This window comes from Protopterus annectens, chromosome 7.part0 (assembly GCF_019279795.1).
Source record: "Protopterus annectens isolate FY-2018-M chromosome 7.part0, PAN1.0, whole genome shotgun sequence".
Lineage (NCBI taxonomy): Eukaryota > Metazoa > Chordata > Ceratodontiformes > Protopteridae > Protopterus > Protopterus annectens.
Window position 1 is genome coordinate 307,129,886 of NC_056739.1, and position 24,592 is coordinate 307,154,477.

Consider the following 24,592-nt stretch of genomic DNA (forward strand, 5'->3'; position numbering starts at 1 on the left):
TTTTTCTCCTCTGCTCTAATAGTGATTTATTGTATACTGGTTTCATCAGACCTTACAAGAAGCTGTCAAATAGTCCGTAGGTAAACACTACCTATAATGTCAAATAATAGTTTTCTCTGTGCAAAATCCTCTCTCCTTTCAGCAGTCACCACCCTCTGTGGAATTTAGCCAACCACATGCTTAGATATTCAGACCGGACCTGATAGAAAGCACTCTTAGCCTGCAAGTGTGACTCAAAAATAAATAAAACAAAAAAAAAAACTTGCTATTGTGGCTTAGTTCACTCTCAGCTTTTTAACTTGCCAGGTCACAAGCCTGAGTAGAGCTTGGCTTGAGTCAGCTCTTGCTTGTCCATCTCTACTGTCCAACTCAACATTGTGTTTTGAAAGTAAAACTGAACAGAAGCATCACAGAAACGAAGAAATAAGAAATCTCTGTCATGTTTTTTTTTTTCCTGACAGTGTAGGACTCCTTTTGTATGGAAGGAAATACACTCTGTGAAAAGGAAATGTGCGTAGGCCATAGCTGTCCTCTAGTCAGTTAGCAAATCTAATAAATAAATCCGCTCACTTTGGATAGAGTCAGATGAATTTGATTTCTTCACTTAACAGCTTACTGACCAAGAAGTTAATTGACTTAATCAGAGTTGCACAGTAGACTTTCAAACTTTTGAACCCAAGTCTGCAGTTTCACATACCATTAAACCTCTTGATGTGCCTCCTGGTTTGACAACTTCTTTCCAGCATACTGTGACAACTTGTTTGAATTCTGAAGCATATTACCACTGAGCTGAGATCTAAAGACTTGTTTCCATTAGTGAGGATATTTACCATGTATCTGACAGTGTGAATAGCAGTATATTTTACTTTTTCATTGGTGGAACCCCAGAAGGGTAGGCTGTAGCTTTGGATTTTAATAGTTTAAATATGTTTTTTTTTTTTTTTTTTTTTTTTAATAGAGCTACTGTTTATTTTTTGTATATATATACAGTGCGATCTGCCATCATGGGCTGTCTCCAAAGAAGAAGTGAATGAATTTATCAGAAAAAATGGTTTTATTGGCTGGCTTGAAACTTCTGCTAAAGAGAATAAGAACATCACAGAAGGAATGAGGTAGGCATATCCATCTTTCATCTCTGTACCATGATACATTCTGTGGAATAGATTGAGTAAATTGTAATGGGTATTGTGAGCATTTCTTTTGGTTAGGCCTCAGTATAGCCATACACGGCAAGCTGGATTTAAAACCGAATCCACACATCACATTTTAAGCTAGACTCTCCTTTGTGTTGCTCTTCCCCATGAAAATGTCTTGCAGTTAACCTTACCTTGCCGTTTTTGGTTGTAACATTCTGCAAAACTGTCAGTCAGTCCTACTGTGCTGAAACACCTGATCAGGTCAGCAGAAATATGTTACTTTTTATGTAAGATGTGTACTGAGAGGGTAGATTTTTGCATGATACACAGTCTTGCTGTCTGTGAACTAATCCCAGCTATTGAGGCCCTAGATTTGAATGCAGATATTTAACGTACAGTAAATGTTCGCAGCATTTTCTCTGCAAGTCGTATTTTAAAATGGTATTGGGGAAAGTGTGAAGAGTAGAGTTTAAAAGGAAGGAGTGAGAAGGGCATGTATGCAGCAGCTTCCAGGAGGGGATACAGTGCAAGATAAATTCAAAACCACACTGCTTCACAGATAGGATGGAAAGGCCCTGGGCTTTTACTGAGGTGGTACTTCAAAGCAGGAACAGAGGGAACAATGAGGCAAGTGTATCCATGGGGTAACTGCACAGGGACTATCTGAAGCACTCAAGACTGCTTCAGATGCCTCAGATCTTCAGTAATCAACTTCATTTGAGCAGTGTGTCATAAATGAAGGGGGATCAAGAATTTGGGCCGTTTTGCAGGGGAAGGACTTAAGGTTCATGTACACTTTTACTAGGATTATGTTACACAAAATGAAGGACTGAAACCCTGAAATCATAACTCACTTATGAAAAGGAGCTTGCTTATCTTAGGGTTAACCAAACCCCAGCTACAGAAAAGAAATTTAAACTGCAACATTTGAGAAATGTAATTTTTTAACACCTTTATTGAATTATTACTTAAGACACAGGCAAATGAGAGGACTAATCCTTGTGCCAAAAGGAATATAAACTGAGGAGTTTTAATTTAGATATGAGATGACGGGTGTTAAGACAATACAACAAAAAGAACAATGTAGCAGTTAACTCGGCCACAAGTAAAACAGCAGTCCAATACAGAACAAAACTCAGACCAAGAGACATCACAAGAAATCCACAGTTTAATAAAAAAAAATAAGAAATGCAAAGCTTTCGGGCATAGCACTTCCTCAGTGTAATACTAACACTAAGTCTCATCAATGCCATTTAAATACCTCAAATTAAATCATGTGGCACAACCTACCAACTAAATCATACGACCGATTAATCAATAGCATTTATAATAAAAAAAAAGAAAAATTATCATTCACTTAAAATACATTTAAAATCACAAATAATAAAATACACTCATCATCTGTATTCCATTTGTTTTTTAACTAGAACCGGTCTTAAACTAACAGTAGTATTAATCCCTGGATACCTATCTGCAGCCAACCTTATTATCCAATCATATTCTCTTATTTCTAAGGCATTATTAATATTGCCCCCCTAGGGTTCTTCATAAGTACATCTATAACTCTAAATTTAAATTCATGACTCATATCATAATCCAGTACATGCTTAGCTAATGCTAATAAGATACCTTCTACCTTACTTCAATGCACCCAACTCCACAACCATGTAAAGAAACAAATAACCTCAGACAAAAAAAAACTACTACAACAAACTTCAATCCAACAATAACAAGAACCCAAAACAATTCTGGAAAGGTATAAATTCCTTACTCCACCCAGGATCTAGGAATAATCCGTGCCCTGACCCTAGCTTAACTGACTCAGAACTAAGCTCTCACTTCAACACATTGTTTACAGAATCCATAGCTACTCTAACCAAATCTTTTCCCAACAACAATCCATCCATCTCTCTCGCCTCTACTCACAACACCCCTAATAACAGTACGCTTAATTTCCAACTCAAACCTGTACCAACTACTTTTATAAAAAGGCTCCTATCAAAACTAAAGCCTTGCTCAAATGCCCCTGACAACTTATCCTCCGCCTTCCTCAAATCTGTTGCTGATGGTATTGCTCTCCCTATCAGCATCCTAATTAACAGATCTTTAAAAGAATCTTATGTACCCAAACTCTGGCGATCTGCCTTCATTCTATCTCTCCACAAAGGAGGCAAAAACTACAATACCTCCAATTTCCACCCAATTGCCCTTCTCTCACCACTTTCAAAAATACTTGAAAAATGTGTCCATCACCAACTCATGCCTTTTTTAACTCAAAATCACCTCATAACTCCTACCCAGCATGGCTTCCACCCTGGCCACAGCACCGCCTTACTATCCTTCTTAGACACAGTAAATCGAGCATGTGACTCTGGATTACTTGTATCCACGATACTGCTAGACCTTTCCAAAGCCTTTGATACCATTTCCCACAAGCATCTTCTCTTTCATCTCTCCAACCTTCATCTCTCCCCTGATACCCTTTCCTGGTTCTCCAGCTACCTGTCTGACAGATCTCAAGCTGTCAGATGGAAGAACTCTACTTCCTCCTTCTTGCCAACACCCACCGGTGTTCCCCAGGGGTCCATCCTCAGACCCATGCTTTTCAACATTTTCATTAACAACCTTCACTCAGTCATCCCTGATACAACAGTTATCCAATATGCAGATGACTCTACCTTAGTCTGTACCGCCTCCAACCTACCTGAACTCCTGAGTAAAACTCAAACAGCTTTTTCCACTACCGAAAACTGGATGCACCACAACCATCTCTCTCTCAACTCCAATAAATCCAAAATACTTCTCTTTCCTCCCTCTAGAAATTTCTCCCTTGACAAGAATGCTTTCACAGTCCTTAGCCAAAACAACTCTGCCATAGAAGTGGTTCCTTCTGCAAAACTCCTCGGCATTACCATAGATGAACACCTTAAATTTGATATCCACATCCAACAAAACATAAAGAAAACCCATCAAAAACTAGGCATGCTGTATAGAAATAACCACTTTCTCTCCAACTCCGCAAGGCAAACTATCGCTAATACCTACCTTCTACCCTCTCTACTATATGGAGCCCCTCTACTAACTAACCTTTCTTCTACCAACACCTCTAAACTCGAAACTTGCTATAATAAAATCTCCAAATTCGCAACTAAATCCAAAACCTCCACTCACCACTGCCTAACCCTACATTCTCTGAACTGGCTGGAACTCTCAAACCTCCTTGACTATCTCCAACTAACCACCGCACACAAACTAATATTCTTTCCAGATAAATGTCCAGCCTTAACAAACATCCTTCCCCCATACATCCCAACCAGATCTCTGAAATCCGAACACCAAAATTTAATCTCTGTCCGCAAACCCAAACACCCTGCAGGCCAACTCCTTCTCTCCTTCACTATAGGCAAAAAATGGAACTCTCTCCCTCCTTTGCTCAGGACCACACCTAACCCTGAAACCTTCAAAACCCTACTTTTCTCTTACCTATCCACTAAACGTAAATGTTCCTGCTTTCACCCTACTTAAAATCTTACAAATTTACCCTTTGAGCTTTCCATACTCCTGCTCTTCTCTACACTATTACCTCTTTTCTATTCTCTTAACTAAATCTAGCTAACTTTCTCAGACTAAACAATCTCTCTCTCTCTCTTTCTCTCTCTCTCAACTCCAAGTATTGTATATATTGTAAATATCAAGTAATTCACTGATGCTTATTGTCCAGTGAGTCTTAACTTACTGTTCTGAATGTAAATACCTACTAACTGTTCTACCTATGTCAAAATTGCATTTCAGTGTCAAACTATCCACCTGTACCTGACTGCATGACCTTATATATATTTACCAACACTTTATGTAACCTTCTTAACCATATATGTATGTATTTTCATTGCATTATGTAAACTTTGTAACCATATTGCTTATTGGAGCTTTTCTCCCCAGGTCTCCACTGAAAATGGGCACACCACTGGCCCAGTGGACTTCCCCGGTAAGCAAACTGAAATAAATAAATAAATAATGCATTCATAGGAACTCAATATTACCCAACAGGTAGCCAACAGTTCAGACTCTTAATTTTAGAAATAGAATGATGATTTCATTCTTACTGACATTTACAGAGAGGTGCACAATTAATGTTTGTTCTACAACTATTGGTTTTGAAAGATACAAGAATGATAGTACTGCCTAAATCTTTACAAGACAAATTGAGGTGCTACAGCTCTAGGCCATTACCACAACCTTGGTGAAGGGATGAGGACCACAACTGTGTAGTTTTCCAGTTTTCAGAAAGAGACTAAAAGGTATGCTCCCTGAGAAATGATAATAGGATATGGGTTGGATGGTGGGAGCATGTACTGCAACACTGATCTACTTGAATATCTACAGTTATGAAAAGTGGGACACAACTGTACTATGTTCTTCATAGTCAATGTTCAAGTACTGATTCTTGGGAGGACTCCCAAAGCTAACAGTTGGGTGCTTGGTCATCTGTGTTGAACCTAAGAAATGAGGTTTTGCATGATGGCAGTAGCAAAACCTGCTCCTGCCCTGGAGACATTGCCTAGGTTAGTGTTTTGTAAATGTTTGCATGGGTTTCCATGTGGCTTGCTTCTATGATAGCCTGTGTAGGGGCTCCTTTGAGGAAGGCAGTGGTAGTTGTCCCATGCCTAGCAGAGTGGTTGTTAATGTGAGTGGGTACATCCTTTATGTGGGGTGAGTAACATAAATTAATGCAGTTTACTATCTATTTTGAAATGGTTTGTTTGGAGACAGGCTTGCCATGTTTACCCTCTGTGGAAGTTGCTAGTGATCATTCTGCTCTGTTATAGATTTTTCTCTGGTCTAGATAGTACATTATCTGCCTGCGCACATCCGGAGAGTGGATGACTTGTTCTACTCTGTTCTGTGGATTTGGTAAGAAGACTGGTAGATAGCATGGTTTAAAGTAAGTTTTGATACCACCTTAAGCATAAATGATGGGTTTGTTCTGAGGGTTACCCTATTGCTGTGAAAAACAGTGAAAGGTCCTTTACACAGGAGGGCTTGTAGCTGTGAGACTCTCCTAGCTGATATAACAGCCATAAGAAAGGTGGTCTTCCAGGTGAGCTTCTTTAGAGAGCCAGTAGTCACAGTTTCAAATGGGGTGAAGTTATTTTTTCTGACACACAATTTAGATCCCATGCAGGAATGGGGTTCCCTCTGGGTAGACTCAAAGTGAATCATTCCTTTTGGAAAAAGTTTCATGTGGGGGTGCAAGATGATGGGCGTGCACTATGCAGGCAATTTGATATGGCAGATGCATGTACTTTGATGTTGGAAAAGAAACATCTTTGTCTAAACAAGCCAGACAGGTACTGCAAGACTAAGTTAATCTCTGCCTGAGTAGGGTTGGTGTTCTTGCTATGACACCAGGTGGAATTGTTTTTCCATTTTGCCAGGTGTGATTTCCTGGTATTAGATTTCCTTGCTTCCCTTATAATGCATTTATGTGTGTCAAAACACACTCCTTCACACTGTTAACCTTAAGATGGCTAGGTGGGGGTGGAAACCAGATCCCCTGGCTTGGCTAAAGATATGTATATCCTGCAGTAGGGTGTGGAATTTCCCCTCACTAGGTGTCAGCAGAAGGGAAGAACTAGTGTTGTGGTCTCTTCCCCCTGATTTTTGTCAGTACCCTGGTGATCAGGGATAAGGACTGGAGTGCATACAGGAAACCAGTTTGTCCATGTGAGAAGGCATCTATTTTCCAAGGTCCTGTCTGTTGAGTTCTGGAGAAGAACTTCTGTAGTTTGTGTGGTGGGAGGCGAACAGGTCTATGAAGGGAACTTCCCACTGTACAGTTGGTTCCAGGAAGACCTTTCTTCAATAACCATTCATCGGGGTCTAGAAGATCCATACTTAAAGAATCTGCCAGGGTATTGTTCTAATCTGGAATATAAGAAGTTATGAGGGTTAGCCCTATTTCTTGAGCCAGCATCCAGATCTCCCTGGAAAAGCTATGCAGAGGGTAGAACGCAGTTTATTTTTTTACTTATTTTACATTTGTTTACCAGGATAGTCCAACTGGACACATGTCCATTTACAGCAGAGGCCCTGGGAGAAAAGCTCCACATCCAGTACAGAAAAACAAATAGCTGAACAATATGATCATCTGTACAGAAGCAAAAAATTGGCAATAGATAAATATACAACTTTTGATACAAAAAACAAAATTTGACACTATATAAAAAATACAACGTTCGATACAGAAACAGAAATTGACACTTGATAAGCATTATAACTGACTATAGAGACAGACAGAGACTACTTAGAAATTAATTAGTGTAAGTTTAACATGAGCTAGTATAACTATTAGAAACTTGAGCAGAAAATAAAATTCCTGATATTGTAGAAAAATTACAGTAGTAAAAATTGGATATGAAGATATCTGGGGTGGTAGAAACAGTGAAGGTTAGGTAATGCATGGACATAGCCAGAAATTCATTGTGTAATTTAAGTGAGTTTTTGAACAGTGTAATAGTGGAGGCAGAAGATAAAGCAGGGGGAAGGTTATTCCAGGATTTAGCTATGTTATGGGAGAATAGTGCTTTACCTGCAGTGTTGTTAGCCTTAGAGATACAAAGGAGTGATTTGTCAGTGGAGCGAAGAGGACACTTTGATTTGTAGGGTGTGAGTAGGTGACTTAGTGCTGGGGTTCTATCAGGATGTCTCATAATATTGTAGGCCATGATTAGTTGATAGTAACTGAGTAGTTGGGGAAATTCTAGCCATTGTAGTTCCTTTAGAGCCTAACAGTGATGGGTTCTGAAGGTGCACTTATTAGCAAACTTGGCAATTTTGTGCTAACATGTCACAAGTCTAGCAAAATCATGTTTTCTAATATGGGTAAGAATTGGTGCTGCATACATTAGAGTGGACAATAGATGGGTTTGGGGCTAAGGAGATTCTCGCTTGTTTTGAGAGAAGATTTTTGTGTCTGTATAGTGTTCACATTTTTCTATGGACTTTTTTGATGGTTTGTGAAATGTGGACATCAAACTGTAGATTTTTGTCAATTTCTATACCCAGGAATTTGGTGTGATGATAGTACCATTTTTGGAAGTGACTGAGAAAGATAGAGAGATAGGAATAGATTTGTTAGGGGTGAAAAGAACCAATTTAGTCTTTCTGGGATTTGGGATAAGTTGGATCTGAGTAATTCAACTTTCCACTAAGCTAGAGGAAACCCGAGTGAGTTGTTGTAATGTGGCAAGTGAGGGTGCAGAGCAGATAAGAGTCGAATCGTTTGCATACTGTATGAGTGTAGCAGGGTGGGTGGAGGTATGAAGATTGTTAAGAAAAGAAGACGACATAATATAGAGCCTTGTGGTACACCTATGATTGTTGGGAGTAGAGGAGATAGTATACCTTGCCATTGGACAGACTGCTGCCTATCTGACAGATAATTTTTAAACCAGGCAATAGTTAGAGGGGCAAAGGCTAGGGAGGCAAGGGTGTCTAGAAGTAGGGAGTGTGAGACCATGTTAAATGCTTTTGAGAGGTCTAAAAATGTAGCAGATATAAAGTTATTTGTGTTGGTTTACCAGGTTAGTAAGAGAGGAGCAGTTGTGCTATGGTGTTGCCGAAAGCCATGTTGTGTGGAGGAGAGAAGATTGTGTGAGTTTAGAAAATTCATTACTTGAGTGTATACATTTTTCAAGTAGTTTAGCTAGAGGGGATCGAATAGCAATTTGACGATAATTAGAGAAATCATAGAGAAATCATAGGAATTACCACCTTTGTGAAGTGGAATAATATATGAAACTTACCATAGTTGAGGGATGTAGGCTTCCTGTATAGAGCGATTGATAAGGATGGATACAGGTTAAGAAATGGACTCAGAACCTACTTTTAGGAAGTTAGCAGGAAGAATGTCTGCAGCAAGGGTGGTAGGCTTCAGTTTTATGAGGAGTTTTTTAATAGTAGAGGTAGGAACAGATGAGAGAGTAAAGGAGGGGTTGTTATCAGGGTATTTTGTTGAGGTATCTGAAAGTTTGTTTTTGGATAGTTGGGAGGATAAAGTCAGGATAGATTCTGTAAAGTGTTGTTTAAATTGGGAGGTTATGTCTTTAGTATTGTTGGTGGAGGTGGGAGTTGGAGTGGTGGTTTTACCTGGTTTTAACAGTGAGTTGGTAGTATGCCAAAATGTTTGAGGGTCTTTTCAGTGATTATTTTGGGCAGCAAGGAAATAATTCTGTTTATCCAATTTGGTTTGTTTCTTGGCCTGATTTCTGAGTTGTTGGTAGTTTTCTTTGGATAGGCTAGTGTTTTCTCTTTTCCACATTTTCCAAGCCTGGTCTCTTGACTTCAGTAGGGCTCTTGTGTCCCTATTAGCCATGGAGCATAGTTTGTCTTAACTCTAACTTTCCTAATGGGTGCGACTAAATTTAGGACATAAATGAAAGTGCTATTAAAGTAGTTGACAGCCTGGTCTAAACTTAGGGTTTTAAGTGGTTCCCAGTTACATTGTTTTAGAATGGAGTTACGATCTTGTATATTTAGTTTGCGGTCATCTCTGACTTGTTTAAAAAGCTATGGGCTTAACTAAGTTTGTGCATTTACAAAGGAGGACAGTGGAGAGATGGTCACTTAGTGTCTGGTGGGCATCCTGTCTGGTAGTTTTGTTTGGGGCAATTGACTGGTGTCCAGTTTAGTATTGATTGTTTTTTTTTTTTAATCTACTGTAGTGGGTTCTTGATTGAGTTGGGAAAAATCAAAGAGACTGATGTGGTTAGTGGGGTTGTTAGAGTTACATGCTAACCAGTGTGGAAGATTATCTGTAGTCCAGTGTAGGATTTCTTCAGTGGTGGGGGAGTTATTTCCTGGGGGAATGTAACAGCAGAGTATATTGATTTTTTTGGTGTTGTTTATATATAGGACTGAGCCTAAGATTTCCGCATTTTGAAATTTAGGTAAAGGGTTTTTTTAGGGGTTTTATGCTGAGTGTACTTTTAAAGAGGATAGCAATTCCACCTCCCTTCTTGCTCACTCTATCCTGTCTTAATATATTATAGCCTGGTGGAAGGATTTCCTCATCTTGGGTGTTTGGTTTTAGCCAGGTCTCAGTAATGGTTAGTATGTCTGGGGAGTAGTGGGCTGTAAATGCATGTAGGTCAGGAAGTTTGTTAGATATACTCCTAGTGTTGATATTAAGTATCGATAGGTCAGAGGTTTGTTTGGTTGATAGTAGTGTGTTAAGTGGTCCTGGGTTTGGGTGTATGTCTCCTGAAGTGAGTAGTTTCTTTGTGATAAACAGTATATATTTAATAGTGTGTTATACTTCTGTGTTGGATCTAAGTGATATTTTTCTGTTATAAGAAGTGGTTATGTGAAACTTATATATGCTTAGTATTAAGTTGTCTTTAAGTAATGTGGCAGTGATAGGGAAGTCTGAGGGTGTGTTTGATTTTGTGTGAGTATGTGTTATGGAATGCAGTGTTTTCTAATGTTGTGTTAGTATGAATTGTTGTGATGTAGGTTAGGTATGTGAGTGTAAAACAAAGAATTCCTAGTCTGAGATGCATTTTTTGAGAGAGTGGTGGTTGGATACTGTTGGTGGTGTGGTTTGAGTGTGGAGGGAAGTGTGAGGGCATGCTGGTAAGTACTAAATTTGTATTAATGGAGAGTTAGTAGGGAAAGTAAGGCATAACTTAAACTAACAAAAAAAAAAAATAGAAACACTTCAGTGTTTATAACACTAGCAAAGAATTATGTAGCATTGTACAAGTAACTCCACAATGTCAGTTTACAAATTTAAAATACTTCTTGTAACAATAAAATATCAGACTACAGTGTTTAAACAAGACAAAAAATGTCATCAGCTCCTTTTTAAGCACACTGATTATTAGGCCATGCTTCTCTGTGCACACTTGTGGGTGGGTGTGAGATATCTGAACTATACCCTAAGATAGCAGTTATAACACTGTTTCCATGCTTACACAGTTTGTTTGTGTCTTTCGGCTTTTCCCGGTTAGGGGTCGCCACAGCAGAACTCCGGTCCGCTAATGATTGGTAGTGGATTTTTACGTACCAGGTTACCAGCCCTGACGCACAACCTTCAACGAAGGCACGCCCCATTCACTTATGCCTCCACACAGAAGACGCTCTAGCTGAGAACCGAACGGGACAACGTCTTGCTGTGAGTCGACAACGCTACCGCAGCACCATTAGGCCATGCTTCTCTATGCACACTTGCAAGTGGGAGTAATACTCTAGCATGCTTTATATTATCATGCTAATACAATATGTTATTACAGCATTAAACATTCAGAGCACAGCATGTCTAATAGGCAAGTATGTCGCCTGTTACTAGCAGAGCTGAAATAGATAGGCCACACTTCTCAGTGTACACGTGTAGGAAGGCGGTTGACTCCTCTCAAATCATTTACATTACACAACAGATATGGAATAAACATACAGATAACACAAGTGTAAACTTGTTGTGCACTATATGTAGCTTTTCTGCAGTATTGTCCCTTTAACTACTTAGTTAATAGTTCCAATAAAACAAACAAAACGTTTTAAACATGTAACAGCTCCGTAGAAAGGGTATACCTTAAGATGTTGCAGAAAAATCTCTTTCTATTCGCATAAATATAAAGTAGTCCTCAATTTATCCCTTTTTCCTATGGTATACTTCCACCAGAGGTGCTGTCCACTATTTGGCCGACTGAAAGGTGAACAGACGGCCGCTGTGAAAAATTTGTCAGGCCGCCCGCTTGGGTCACTAGAGAAAAAAAACAGTTTCTGGGGACAGAAGAGGTGTCAAAGGAAAAAACTTCAAAGACCAATTCACATTAGGTTCAAGCAAGGCACCCTTTATTACTTGCAGCAAGGAGACAAAGCATGTAGGCACAAGGTTTGTCTGAATTACTGGTGATTAGTAATGTTATTCTTATACAATTCTCTTCCAGTCACACAGAAAATGTTACTATTCTATTGCTGACGTAGTTAGACACAGCTTTCTGTATGTTCTACAGAAAATGTTACTAGACTTATTGCTGACTAGGTTAAATTATTTGCTAGCTTGCAAAACATTTTGAGAAAAGCAACCTAGCCTTGGGCTTATTTTAGCCCATTTTAACTTTCCAATTCTTCAATTGTACTGTTCTAATACATGTTACATTTTGTCTGGATTCAAGGTACATTTCTAGCTTTAGTATAAGTAATGCTGACTATGGTTTATACTTTCAAGCATCTATTGTTTTCTTTATCAATGCTTCTAGCAGCTGCACACTTTCTCATAGCATAAGCAGAAATGAATATCTCTTTAAGTTTCATGACTTTAGCAGAAATGAAGTGTCTCTAGTTATTTTCATGACATTAGCAGAAATGAAATGCTTCTTGTTAAGTTTCTAATACAGATTCATGCAGTGTGAACAGAATAAATGTAGTAACCCTTTTAAACCTCGAATGCACTAAGCATACATATTACTATTATATATTTTTCTAACAAGAGGCCTTATGACCAGTGCAAGAACTCAGCAAGTCCCTTCCCAGTCCGTCATCCGCAAAACTGGAGAATCCACCAAACTAACCTTCTCTTCAAGCAAACGCGCTTCTCCGCTTCCTGGCCTCTTTCTGCTCCTTTGTGTAGATTCACACCCTCCGCTACTGCAAACAGTCCAAATGTGTTGCATCTCTGGCTTCAGTATGCTTAAGACTTTTTCATCCACCATAGTGCATTTCTAGCAAGGACATTCTCCTCAAATTACATACAGACTTCTTGAAGCAGGACATGCAGATGGTGATGTAATCTCTGCAGGAACTTTCCTTGAAAATGATTGTTTTTTCAGGTGAATCTCAATATGACCCTCAAGCTGTTTTTAAACTGCCTTGTCTTCCCTAAGGCTTCTGGAAGTTCCCCCTTGATTATGCATCTAATTATAGTGGGACTGTGTCCAGATCTGCTGGGTCCCTGGACTTATGTTCTGTTGCAATGGTTTTATGGCAGGTAGACTGCTAGTAATGCCTCCTGATTTATATGCAATTTTCTCTGCTGAGGAGACAATGAACCACACTGTTAGGGAAGCTAAATGAGCCCCCAAGGCTGTCTGAATTGTCAGTGGCAATGGTCTTGTTTGCTTTTGGGAAACTACCCCTGAGTTCTACTGCATGGTGGTTCATAGGTTCATACTAGGCTATCTGCTCTAGGGCATTTATAAGCCTAGCCAGAGTGTGTTTGGCTTTCGCCACCCATTTTAAATTCATTTTGCTATGCCCTTTTTCGAGGTTAGTATACTGTGCCTCTGTCTAACAGTGACACAGAAGTGATACCCGGGGTAAACCTACGATCTCCCATCCACTCATCAAGATTCCTCTTGAAGAGAGTCAATGAGGGACTCTGCCTAACCTGGACTGGGATTTTATTCCAGAGTGAAGGGAGCCTCTGGGTTATGAATCTGTCCCTCCAGCATGTCCTATTTATTTCAGTGCTGAGGTTCAAGTCTCACGAGCACGTAGCTCGATGGGATATGGATTTTCTGAGGTGCAGCATGTCCATTAATTCCGGGTTGGACATGGCTTTATACGTCAGGCACAGATCGCCTCTGAGCAGGCGGTATGCCACTGAGTAGAGCTGGAGTTTCTTTAACCGGGCAGCATATGGCATCTGTTTGAGCCCTTTGATCCTCTTGGTGAGGTACTTTTGGGGTCTTTCCAGTTGCTGCAGGTGTCTGGTAAGGTACATCCCAAAAGGGGCATGGTACATCCCTAAAGTGGTGTTATACCATGGGAGTTCCTTTTTCAGGCAAGGAAGGAGATGAGTTAGGGTTTCCAGGGGCTGGGAGTGCTGTTCCCAAGCATTTTTCAGGAACCACTGAAGTATTTGTACAGCTTTGCAAGTGGGATCATGAGAATGCAGGATGGCATGTGTCCTGGTATCTTCAGGAATTCCTTTGCTGGGATGAGTTGCTTTGGAAGCAGACTAGTCAGATAGCCTGTCAAGAAAGAAATGTTGTTCTGGGCAGGGAAGGCTTTCATTTGGACCAAATCTATGAGGACTCCCGTAAAGAGGATCTTTGAGGAAGAGTTTGTGATTTTTGAAGATATAAGGTGAGACCTTCCTTTTGAAAGCAGTCTTCAGTGGTCTGCAAGGCATCTAGTTTCCAATGTGGATTTTCCATGAATGAGACAGCCATCTAAGTAGGATTAATTATTATGGACCCCCAGAGTTCTGCAGTGTGCTATCAGAGGAGTTAGACATTTTGTGAAAACCTTGGTACAAATCTTAGGTACTTTCTGTGACTGCCTATGTGGACATGGAGGTATGCATCTTTTAGGTCTACAGTGACAATGAAGGCATCTTGGAAAATCATGGTCAGTACTTCTTGCAACATAAGCATTCTGAACTTTTAGATATTGAGAAACTTCATTAGCTTTGAGAGATCCGAGATGGGCCTCCAGGTATCCTATCTTGGAACTAGAAAAATCCTTGTATAGAAGCCTTTTTTATCTTGCCTTGGAGGGACAGGTTAGATGGATCTTTGGTGAAGTAGTTCCCAAAGAATAGGATACAAGAGGCTTTTCTGCTGTTTTGGTGATTTTTGGAATGCCCACGAAAAGGAATATTTTTCTGAACTGGATGAGGTATCCCTTATCTATAATGCTGAGGACCCATTGGTCAGGATGGGGGAAGAAAAGGTATCATCTGAGTCAATATACGGGTAAGTTTGTGTTGGCAAGTGCCCAGAGTAAGATGATTCCTCATTTTCAGAGCTAGCGGAGTCTGTGTCTTTCTGAAAAAGCCACCTCTCCACTTCTTTTGAATGGGGAAACTTCATTACTAGAAGCATGACAGATTTTTCTAGATTTCATAATGGCCATGAACTCCTGTGCAGTTTTCATGTGGTCTTGGGCTTCAGTCTCTGAAGTAGTTGGAGGTGGGGGCAAAGGAAAAGTAGTATTTTGCTTCTGTTTAGGTGCCCATTTAAAAGGGGTGACCTGAGGTTGCTGTTGTCTGAACACAGCTTTGGTAGTTTACATAGTCAAGGTAGACAGGGCATCTCCCTCAAAAACATGGATGGCAGAAGATTAGGCTTGCTGAAGGTGCCATGGTAACATTCATAGGTAGGACAGAGACCATGGATGCCTCCCTACAGTTGGTCCTAGAGAGTTCAGGCCTAGGAGCTGCTGGACCAGGGGGCTGCAGTGGCACCACACCTGGGTCATCTGTTGGCTTATAGCCTAGAGTTTGAGCTTTCTCTGTAATGCCAAGGTTTTTGGCCTTTTTGCCTTTCCATTTTTTTGGAATGACACTAGCCATAAGTGTTTGTGGAGGCCCTGCAGTAGCAGGTGATTGCGACTCTACCAGGGAACCCGAAGAGTAGTCATTCATGTGAGTGGCTAGTACCTTGGATCGACATTTTAGTGTTTACCCAGGGACTTCTGCATGGTCAGGACAGTTAGAAATGTTGTGCTGAGGCCCCAAGCAGAACAGACAAAATGAATAAAACTATGCAGGATTTTCTTTCTACACATTAATGCTCAAAAAAGTCAAGAATTGGTTAAATTAAAAAAAAAAATTGCCGAACAAGTTACTTATTTGACTAGAAGGTTCTCTGGAAAAATGAGCCAAGCAAGTTACTCTGAGTGTACTGAACAAACAAGCGCATTGCACTGCATGGCTAGAAAGAACTGAATGTGGCACGGAAGGGTGCCCTTTTTATACCCTGACATCAGCCACTGGTTATGAGACGTCTGTCTATTAGGGATGATCTAAAGATTCTGGAAATTGGGTTGGTCATGGGCTTCTGCAGAAAGACCCAAGCATCAGTACTGAAATATTTACTATGATGAATATCTATATAGAAAGACCTGGCTGTAAATATTATGTTTAAGAAGACTCTCATTTGGTTACCTGAGGTAGGCATCTACTGGAATTGGGGAGAATATTTTATGTGCCCAGTGAAAATCTGTGAAAGTCTCTAAAATGGAATGGTGCATTTAATAGTTTTGAGATCAAGTAGAAATGTTTGGGGTACATTTAAAAGCAAGGCTCAGAAAACTTTAGCAGGATACTATTTCCCACATTCATGCCCAGAGTAAGTGCTGACAACAGTGGTTAAATCCTAAGGTGGTTTAGAGGATGGTAAGGTATTTTGCTGGATGATGATACAAATGGCCTGCTGCAATAACTTGCCATGGAACAGACCATTGTGTAGAAATATTTATTTCCTCAATATATGGGTTTGGATCCTACTCCAACAAACTCTTGAAATCCTTCCCTGCCCATAATGCACCACCCCTGACATCCATCAGGCCACTTTTGCAACTAGACGTGGTTGACCACAGCTCTCGAGCTGTCTTGTTTAGATAAGTATTTTTTCTTCATAATTTTGCAGTTAATTAGTATTCTTGGGTAAATCTTTTCCTATTTCTTTTTTGTGTACAGTTATACTTTACTACCTCTTGCATACTTACAAGTGTTTTCTTGCTATAATTGCTGGTAGTCATTTTCTAGCCTCATTACTTCTCTCCCATTAAGGGTATTCAGAAGAAAGAAAAAGAAATAATAGTCCTATGAACCTTAACCACTTAATCACCTCAGATCTAAGTCCAGATGAGTAAAGCGCTACATCCTGGGTAATCCTGTCACCAAAGTCATGGATTAATCTGCCATATCTAGTTGGCCAATGATAATATCTGAACTAGTAAATGGTGAGTTTTATACCCTTGCTGGAAATGGCTGTAAGATTTGTCCAGTCAGCTCAGGCTGGATAACAGTCACCCCATGTAGACAAAAGCACCATATTTGTATATCTATTTTTCTCTCCTTTCGTTACCTGTTATATTTGCTGTTTTGGATAATTAAGTTGAATAAGGATTTCAAATGATAGAAAATGTGGGAGCATATGTCTTTTCTGATGCCTACTCTTTCTCTGTGTACTGCTTTGGGTCTGAGCATTTAGATCAGGAATGTGATTTTTCATGTGTCTTCAGAGCCTGAACAAAAGAAAAAAATGATTAATACTGAAAAGTTTATGGCCAGCTACTTATATTTTAGACCATTGCTTGAGTTTAATCTTCAAAGGCAAAATCCAAGGACCCTTCAAAGGTCCAGATATACAGTTTCTTTGACTTCAACTTCTTGAACCAAAAAAAAAAAAAAAAAAGATTTTAGATCCAGCCACCTCATATCTGACATCTGTAAGGTTGTCTCTGGATCCTAAGACTTCAGATCCAATGGACAGAAATTTTTTAACTCCAGAGAAAATTTTAAATTTTGAATCCAAAGCCTCTAGGGCTTCCTTCTGATCCTAAGTTATCTTTGGATCTGACAGGTTTAGCGGTTACTACTTCACTGGTTCCTAAGCTTTTCTGATTTAACAAGATACAATTCTTATTCCGAGCCTCCTTCGGATCCTAAGTCCCCCTTGGATCTCACAGGTTTGGCTGTTACCTCATCACTGAATCCTAAGCCTTTGGAACAGACAAAAACAGTCTTATTCCAGGGAAATTGAAAGATTTCAGATCCAAAGTCTTTAGAACCTTCTTCGGATCTGAAAGACAGAAGTTTTAACTCCAGAGAAAACTAGAAAGATTTCAAATCCAAAGCCAAAGGGCTTCCTTCAGATCCTAAGTCCTCCTCTGATCTGACAAGTTTGACTGTTACCTCTTCACTGCATCATAAGCTTTCAGATCCAACAAACAAATTTTATTCCAGAGAAATTGAAAGCTCTCTAATACAATCTCTTTGGATCCAAAGCCTTTACAGCCTCCTTCAGATCATAAGTCCTACTCGAGCTGAAAGGTTCGGCTCCTATGGTGATTTGTCCTTTACCTTTTCCAGAATGTGAAAATTTCTCAGGACTCAAATCCAGATGGGGGTCTTGCCACCTCATACTTCTCATGTATCCATGAATGCATTCGCCAAGTCTAATTTGTCCTCTTTTCCTACCCGACCAGTGGGATCCCCGAGATGTTTGATGCAACATCAAAGAAAGCCACCCTTATTCACTCCTTTGATATCCCTGACTGTTTCTACTTGTATACCCTCAAATCAGAGTGGGTCTGGGATGCCAGGTATAACGGGTTTGGTTCAGTCCCAACTTTGTAGAATTTATTCCTTCCCCTTGGAGTCTCCACCACAGAATTTGTTTTTCCCCTGGGGTATCTGATCCGAGGGCACCCTCTACCTTCCTTCCTTGGAAGCTGCAGTTCTAAGTAAGAAGGGGGGGAAGGCCTTTCCCCTGGTCTATCATTTTTCTCTAATGGGTCTATATTAGAACACCGAACAGTTAAAATGTTGAGTGTTCTAATATCTACCCATTTTCAGCAAACGCTGAAAATATCGAAGAAGCAGAAAACCGAATTCTTTCCTAGGGAAAGAATTTGGTTGTCTGTTTCTGTTGCTTCGGTATTTTCAGCGCTCTGTTGGAAAGTTATGGGTCGGGTTCAGGTAAGTGTGTGATTGAGTGCGGGTTAGGTATGTGTGCGATTGTGTGGACTTGAGGGTTAGGGCTGGTTAGGTGAGTTAGGGTTAGGGCGCGGGTTAGGTATGTGTGCGATTGTGTGGACATGAGGGTTAGGGTTAGGGTGCGGGTGAGGTGAGTGTGCAATAGTGACGGACCTTAGGGTTAGGGTTTGGGTTAAGGTAAGTGGATAGTTAGTGGTGTGTGTATAGTTCAGTGTAGGGTTAGGTGTAAGATTTTAGGTGTGTGTGTGTGTTTGTGCGGATTGCTGTGTGTTTGGTGTGCTTGTGTTCTGTGTATGTGTTTTGGAACAGCACATTTTTTCCCTAGGAAAAAATTTGCTGTTCTGAACGTTCGATGTTTGGTATTTTCGATTGGTAGGGTTTGATATTAGAAAACTCGACATTTTGAATGTTCGGTGTTCTAATATAGACCCTCTCTAATGTGGTACTGAGGGCCTTCTCAATGCATAGACAACTGTCCTCTCCTATCTTAGATCCTTAAGTGCATTTTAAGAGGCTACAAAGAGTTTTGATTAAAGAACTATCAAGCTCACTTTCTGGAACCGAAATAGTTGAGGCTAAATTTTCAGTAGTCTCTCTCAGGCTAACTTATGGACTTGTTTCCATTTTACCGATGAGGCTTATTTCGCAAACTGCAGAAGGTGTCTCTGGGGATGCGGGTTCAGGCATTTCCATCAGGAGACATCCCTGGTTGCACTTCTGTGATTTTGCACAGTCTTTTAATCATCCCATTGATGGTTCTCCTTGGTTTGGCCCCACAGTAATGAACAAAAATACTCTATCTGCCATGGGCGTATCTTTTCATCCCCTCAACAATGTTTTTCCAGTAATCAACAGGGAGGTTGAAATATGTGGTTCAGGAAGTCTCAGGGTCCTTTTCTGGACATATGTGGAGATAGTTCCTCCCAGAGCAGGAGGTGGAGCGATAATGGCAGAAGACGCCCCAATGGCAAAGAATTCCATCAAATATGAGGATCTAGAATTTCCTTTTCTGATACACCCTGCCAGCTCTCCTGAAAGGAGACCTGCTAGCCCTCCTCTGGAGACACTCCAGGTATTCCTTATCTCTGCTACAAAAAGCCTGGCTAAACATAATAAAGAATCATTTGCAGAGGTTATATTTTTCCCTTTTTCCCTTCCACCCCCGTTACCCGAGAACATCCCCTATAATACCACCCATTCAGAAGCAGCAGCAATACTGGAATTTAAAAAATGCTAAAAAAAAAACACTGCCTGAAGATTCCTTGTGTCTAGAAAAACAGGATATTGGAGACTGATTTTAGGTCTTGATGTGTTTGAACAATTCGGTTCGGCGTGCTAAGTTCCAGTTGGTCTTGGTTTAGTCCAGTTTTCAAAATCAAAATCAGCCAGCACTCAAGTTCATGGTATAATAATCACCAATATTTATTCAAAATATATCATTCATCTGAGAAATTATGTTAAACAGGGGGAACACTTCACACTGCTGAAATCCTGAAAGATGGAATTTCATCTGGCCGAGACCATATGATCAAACTTTCGGAATCCCGACATTGTGAATGGAGATCTGCATACAGTGCAGAATGGAAGATTTCACTTTTCCTCGCTATAGTGCTATCTCAGAGTTGAAATATTTAAGTAGCGGGGGTCTGGGGTGCGGGGGGGCTTGCCCCCTGCAGAAAATTAAAAAAAATTTCTTCTTCTTCTTTTGGATTTGTTTCGGAATTTCGATATTCCGAAACATCGATCATATGAAATTCGATGTTTTGGAATTTCGAGATTCTGAAGTGAATCCATTAAAAAGACCAATTTCAGCAACACCTGCCTTCACCAGTATTATAAAGCCACATCCCATCAGTGCATTTATGTAGTGCAGGATCCCTGTTCATTGGCTAACTATAAATGTTCATTTAAGCCTAGTATAAATTATTCCCCTAACCTAATAATCTAAGATTTCTCTTTTTTTATTTAAGATGTCATGCCATCCAGGTTTAATTATATTATACCCAATCTTATCAATAATAAAAGTAAATTTGCCAGTAGGATGTTTTAAAAGTTTGTTGAAATAATACATTGGCTAAACGCTTGTTCCTTATATCACTTATATGTTCATTTTCAGAACATGTAAGTAATATAACAAACAAGCATTTGTCTAATGCATTATTTAAGCACACTTTAAAAAATCCTAATTGAGGCAAAGTTAAAACTGCACATCTAGATGGAAAAAACAGTTCATGCAAATTATGTATGTATGACAACAAATTGGAAGAATATAAATAATAATAGGCACTTATAATACATCTTAATAAAAATTCCTTTAGAAAGCAGCCAAGTTGAAGAACAAAACCATCTTCATTGTACCTTACTGATCCACCTTCAATTCTGGATCAGACTCCAGAAGATCTGTCTCATCCAACAGGCATGATTCAACCACACATCTCAAGTCTCAAACTAAATGTGCGTTTTCTCCCATTCCATTGATAGCCAGGTAACCTATGCTTTTTCGCCTGTCAGTTCCTTCCTGTTATCTTTCCATAAAAACTCTCTAAGGACACTCTACAGATATTAATGGAGAAGATTCCATTGATGGGTAGAACCTTTCTCAGCCCCGACAGATTTTGTTCTTGAATTTTTGTAGCGAGTCTATTTAAAGAAGGTGTGTTGGTTTATCTACTATCTTAGTTCAACTCACAGCCATTTCGAATTTCCATGTCGGGTGTTTCAGAATTCTTCCTTGGCTTCCTGTAAATGGTGAAAAGCAGTTTTGAATGGTTTTCTTCTACTTAGACCTCCTTACAAAGATACCATTACCAACATGGGATTTAAACAGTTGGTATGGCGAACCTTGACAGTCGTCCTTTGAACCAACAATCAAATGTAACCTAAAATTCTTAACTTGGAACACTCTTTTCAGTTGCAATTACTTCTGTTACAAAAATTTCAGAACTTCAAGGATTATATTCTAAGCCTCATATTTGTTTCTTCATAAGGACAGGGTCACCTTACATACCAATGCTTCCTCCCTACCTATAGCAATGTCAGAGTCCAGCATTAACCAACCAGTTAACCTGCAAATATTTTTCCCAGTCTTGCAAATAAAGGAGAATATATGCTGCGTTTACTAGATGTTTGTAGACAATTGTGGTTCTGTCCTCACAGAATAAGCAAATTAAAAAGACAGACCAGCCCTTGGCTTCCTTGACACGTCACAAAATGGGCAGAACAGTCACAAATGTAATTAAAACCAGATGGTTGACAGATTACATCTCATGTGTCTCTACTAAATTGAATCCCCCCTTACCAAACCAATAAAGGCTCTTTCAACTAGACCTATGGTTACTTCAACTATATTCCAGTCTAGAGTATGCATGGACATTAGTTATGGAACTGCTACTTGGTCAAATTCTCATACCCTTATTACTTATTACAGCAAGATATGGTTTTCAGGGGAAGAGTGACCTTTGGCTCAGCCATTCTCAGGAATATCCTTCAAGTCCACCCAGGAATTTTGGTAGCTGGGGACTCTGTCCCATACATTGAGGAATAATGAAAATTGACATCATCAGATAAAGAAGTTATGGAGTCTATATCATATTGTGGAATACTTAATTGAATCACTATTTATCAAACCTATTTTGTCGAAACCTCTCTCTATTGAAAAGCCATTTCATCAAACGTTTTCAGAGGGAAAAGCAACAGCTGGCCCACCTAGCACCTGTCACTAAATTCTAAAAATTTAAAACCCACCCAAAAGGGGGCACATCCCCTAACTAAATATACCAACTACAAGATTGCACTACAGTGGGGAAAAAGGGCTAATCCCTGATGATGGCCAGCCATTATTTTTCCCTGTGAAAAACTTTGATGAAGTAGCTGTTCGATGAAGAGAGGTTTCGACAAAGTGGGTTCGATAAATAGCGATTTGACGAAGTAAGTATTAGACAATATGATATAGTTGAACTCCAGTTATGACCATTCTTTTATAGTCTTCATGTCAAGCTGCAAACAAGATCTGAAGGGTATTAGGGGTGGTGTTTTAAGGGTAATGAAGGAGCTTGAGAGTTTGTTGGTGGCCACAAGCTAGAATAATGGTCAAGTCGGATCAGGGTATCCGATCCGAACCCCATATGTTGAGGAAGAACGTAAATGGACAACACAGTTGGAACGTTATGGTAAGTACATAACTTCTTATTTTGGTACTTGCGTATTATCGCAACTAGATTCCAAACAATTCGATAATATGTAAGTAACAATAGCTCTTGACAGTTCTCCACATTCTAAAAAAGTTTGTAACAGCAATGTTTACAATCTGTCCCTATTTTGTGGGCCTTTGACCCACCATTATTTTACACTTTGGCCCGACTTCTTCTGCTAACAGATTAACAGGCATGCAAAGCAATACCCAGAGACCGTGCTGTGAGATCAGTACCTGCAGACTTCAAATTGTATGAAACCCTAATACATGGCAGTGCTCATTGATTTAAATGACTGACTGCAATGGTCGTGGATTTAGGGAAAAAACATTTTATGGGGAACAGGAGAGGTGCCTGTAAGGAATAGTAACTACCGGACCTGTGATTTCTCAGGGACTGATGACTTTCTCCCCAGTGGAACTCCTGTGTCATGGGTGTAAACCGTTATCCTGCTTCACACAGCTAATGCTGCTAATTTCAACTTGTAAAGGTAGCAAGTAGCAAGCAACAGGCATTAATGTGTCAACATTAATAGATAGTAACAATAACAACACAATCATAACATACTATGGGTAGTGCCAAAGTGTCTTCTACTGGCTCCGGAACTCCAACTCACACTTCCTTCAGCAAAACACCACCACAACCATTCTGCAGGCCTTTGTGGCCGAATATCTGTCTTACTGTTCCCACTAGGGTCATTTGATTCCTTTCTGCTGTCAGTACACTCCATACTCCACAACTACACTTTATCTGTTGAATGCATCATTCCCCCTGTACACTTGTGCAACAATAGTGTACTCCAAAGAGTGCAATGGAAAACAAAATGAGGTGGTACAAATCTGGTTGTGATAATATGTAAGTACACTTTTTTTCAGTGAGAGTGACAGCACACAACCGGAAAAATGTTTGCATTTACATCTATAAAGGACGGTGCACTTTTATTAAATTCTCACTTAAGACACAAGGACACACAAGCATCCATATGTTGAGACAAGAAAACAAAAAATATTAACACTTGTCATGTTTGTGCATTTTACTTTAGATATGTTTTCTTTCTTTTAACAGTTGTCATTCTCCAACATTACAAAAATTGCTCAATATATGCTTTCCCTTAAACCTCACTCCTCTTCCTGAACATTATTCTTTATAAATTGTTCCCTCAAAGACCATTGGTTAAGATTTTGACTTCCATGTTGCAGTAACTGTTTTTTTGGCAGTCAGTAGCATTAAACGTACTAAGGCCTTACTTGCCTAGGTAATGCAGAACAGGTGTCCCACGGCAAAAGAATAATTTCCCTGTTATAGTAATTTTTTTCACTCAGCATTTCTCACAGAGTCCTCTGTCAGGAATGTTTTTTAAATCTGCCAACTCTTTAATATGTTCCCAGTTACCCTTCTCTTTCCCATCACACCCCAGCATTTGATAGCTATCTGAGGAAAATTATCCTAAAATCTGCCTGGGGAATAAAACTGCCTACGCAAACACTTCCAAGCAAACATTCTGGACTTAGTTGTATACTTGAGGAGCCATACAGATGTCCTCCCATTGCTCCTTCGTAAATTGCCTTTCCAGTATCTTCCACTAACTCTTCTAATGTCATTTGACTTATTCTTCTAGTTATCCTGCAATATTTCATATGCCCTACTAATTGTCCATTTTTAACAGCAGTTTCTGTTCTAGACTCACCTAAAAACTCTGTCAGAGCTGGTCTTTCACTAAGAGTACAGTAAAAATATTAAGGGATAGGGGAGGGCTATTAATCCCTGATAAGGAAGGCAGCCTATAAACTGCAGTCCAAACTTCTGCTTGACCT

The 24,592-nt window shown here is 39.7% G+C and overlaps 1 protein-coding gene across 2 annotated transcripts in view; it reads left to right on the plus strand.

Moving 5' to 3' along the window:
* The window catches only part of RAB29 (RAB29, member RAS oncogene family), a 688,339-nt gene that overhangs the window by 468,893 nt on the left and 194,854 nt on the right, over positions 1-24,592 (plus strand). Inside the window, exon 4 of one of the 2 annotated variants that reach the window (XM_044076830.1) lies at positions 991-1,112. The exons of the other annotated variant lie outside the window; for it this stretch is intronic. Within the exon in view, the coding sequence (XP_043932765.1) occupies positions 991-1,112 (122 nt within the window). The remainder of the gene's footprint in view (positions 1-990; positions 1,113-24,592) is intronic. 2 annotated transcript variants of the gene reach the window in all.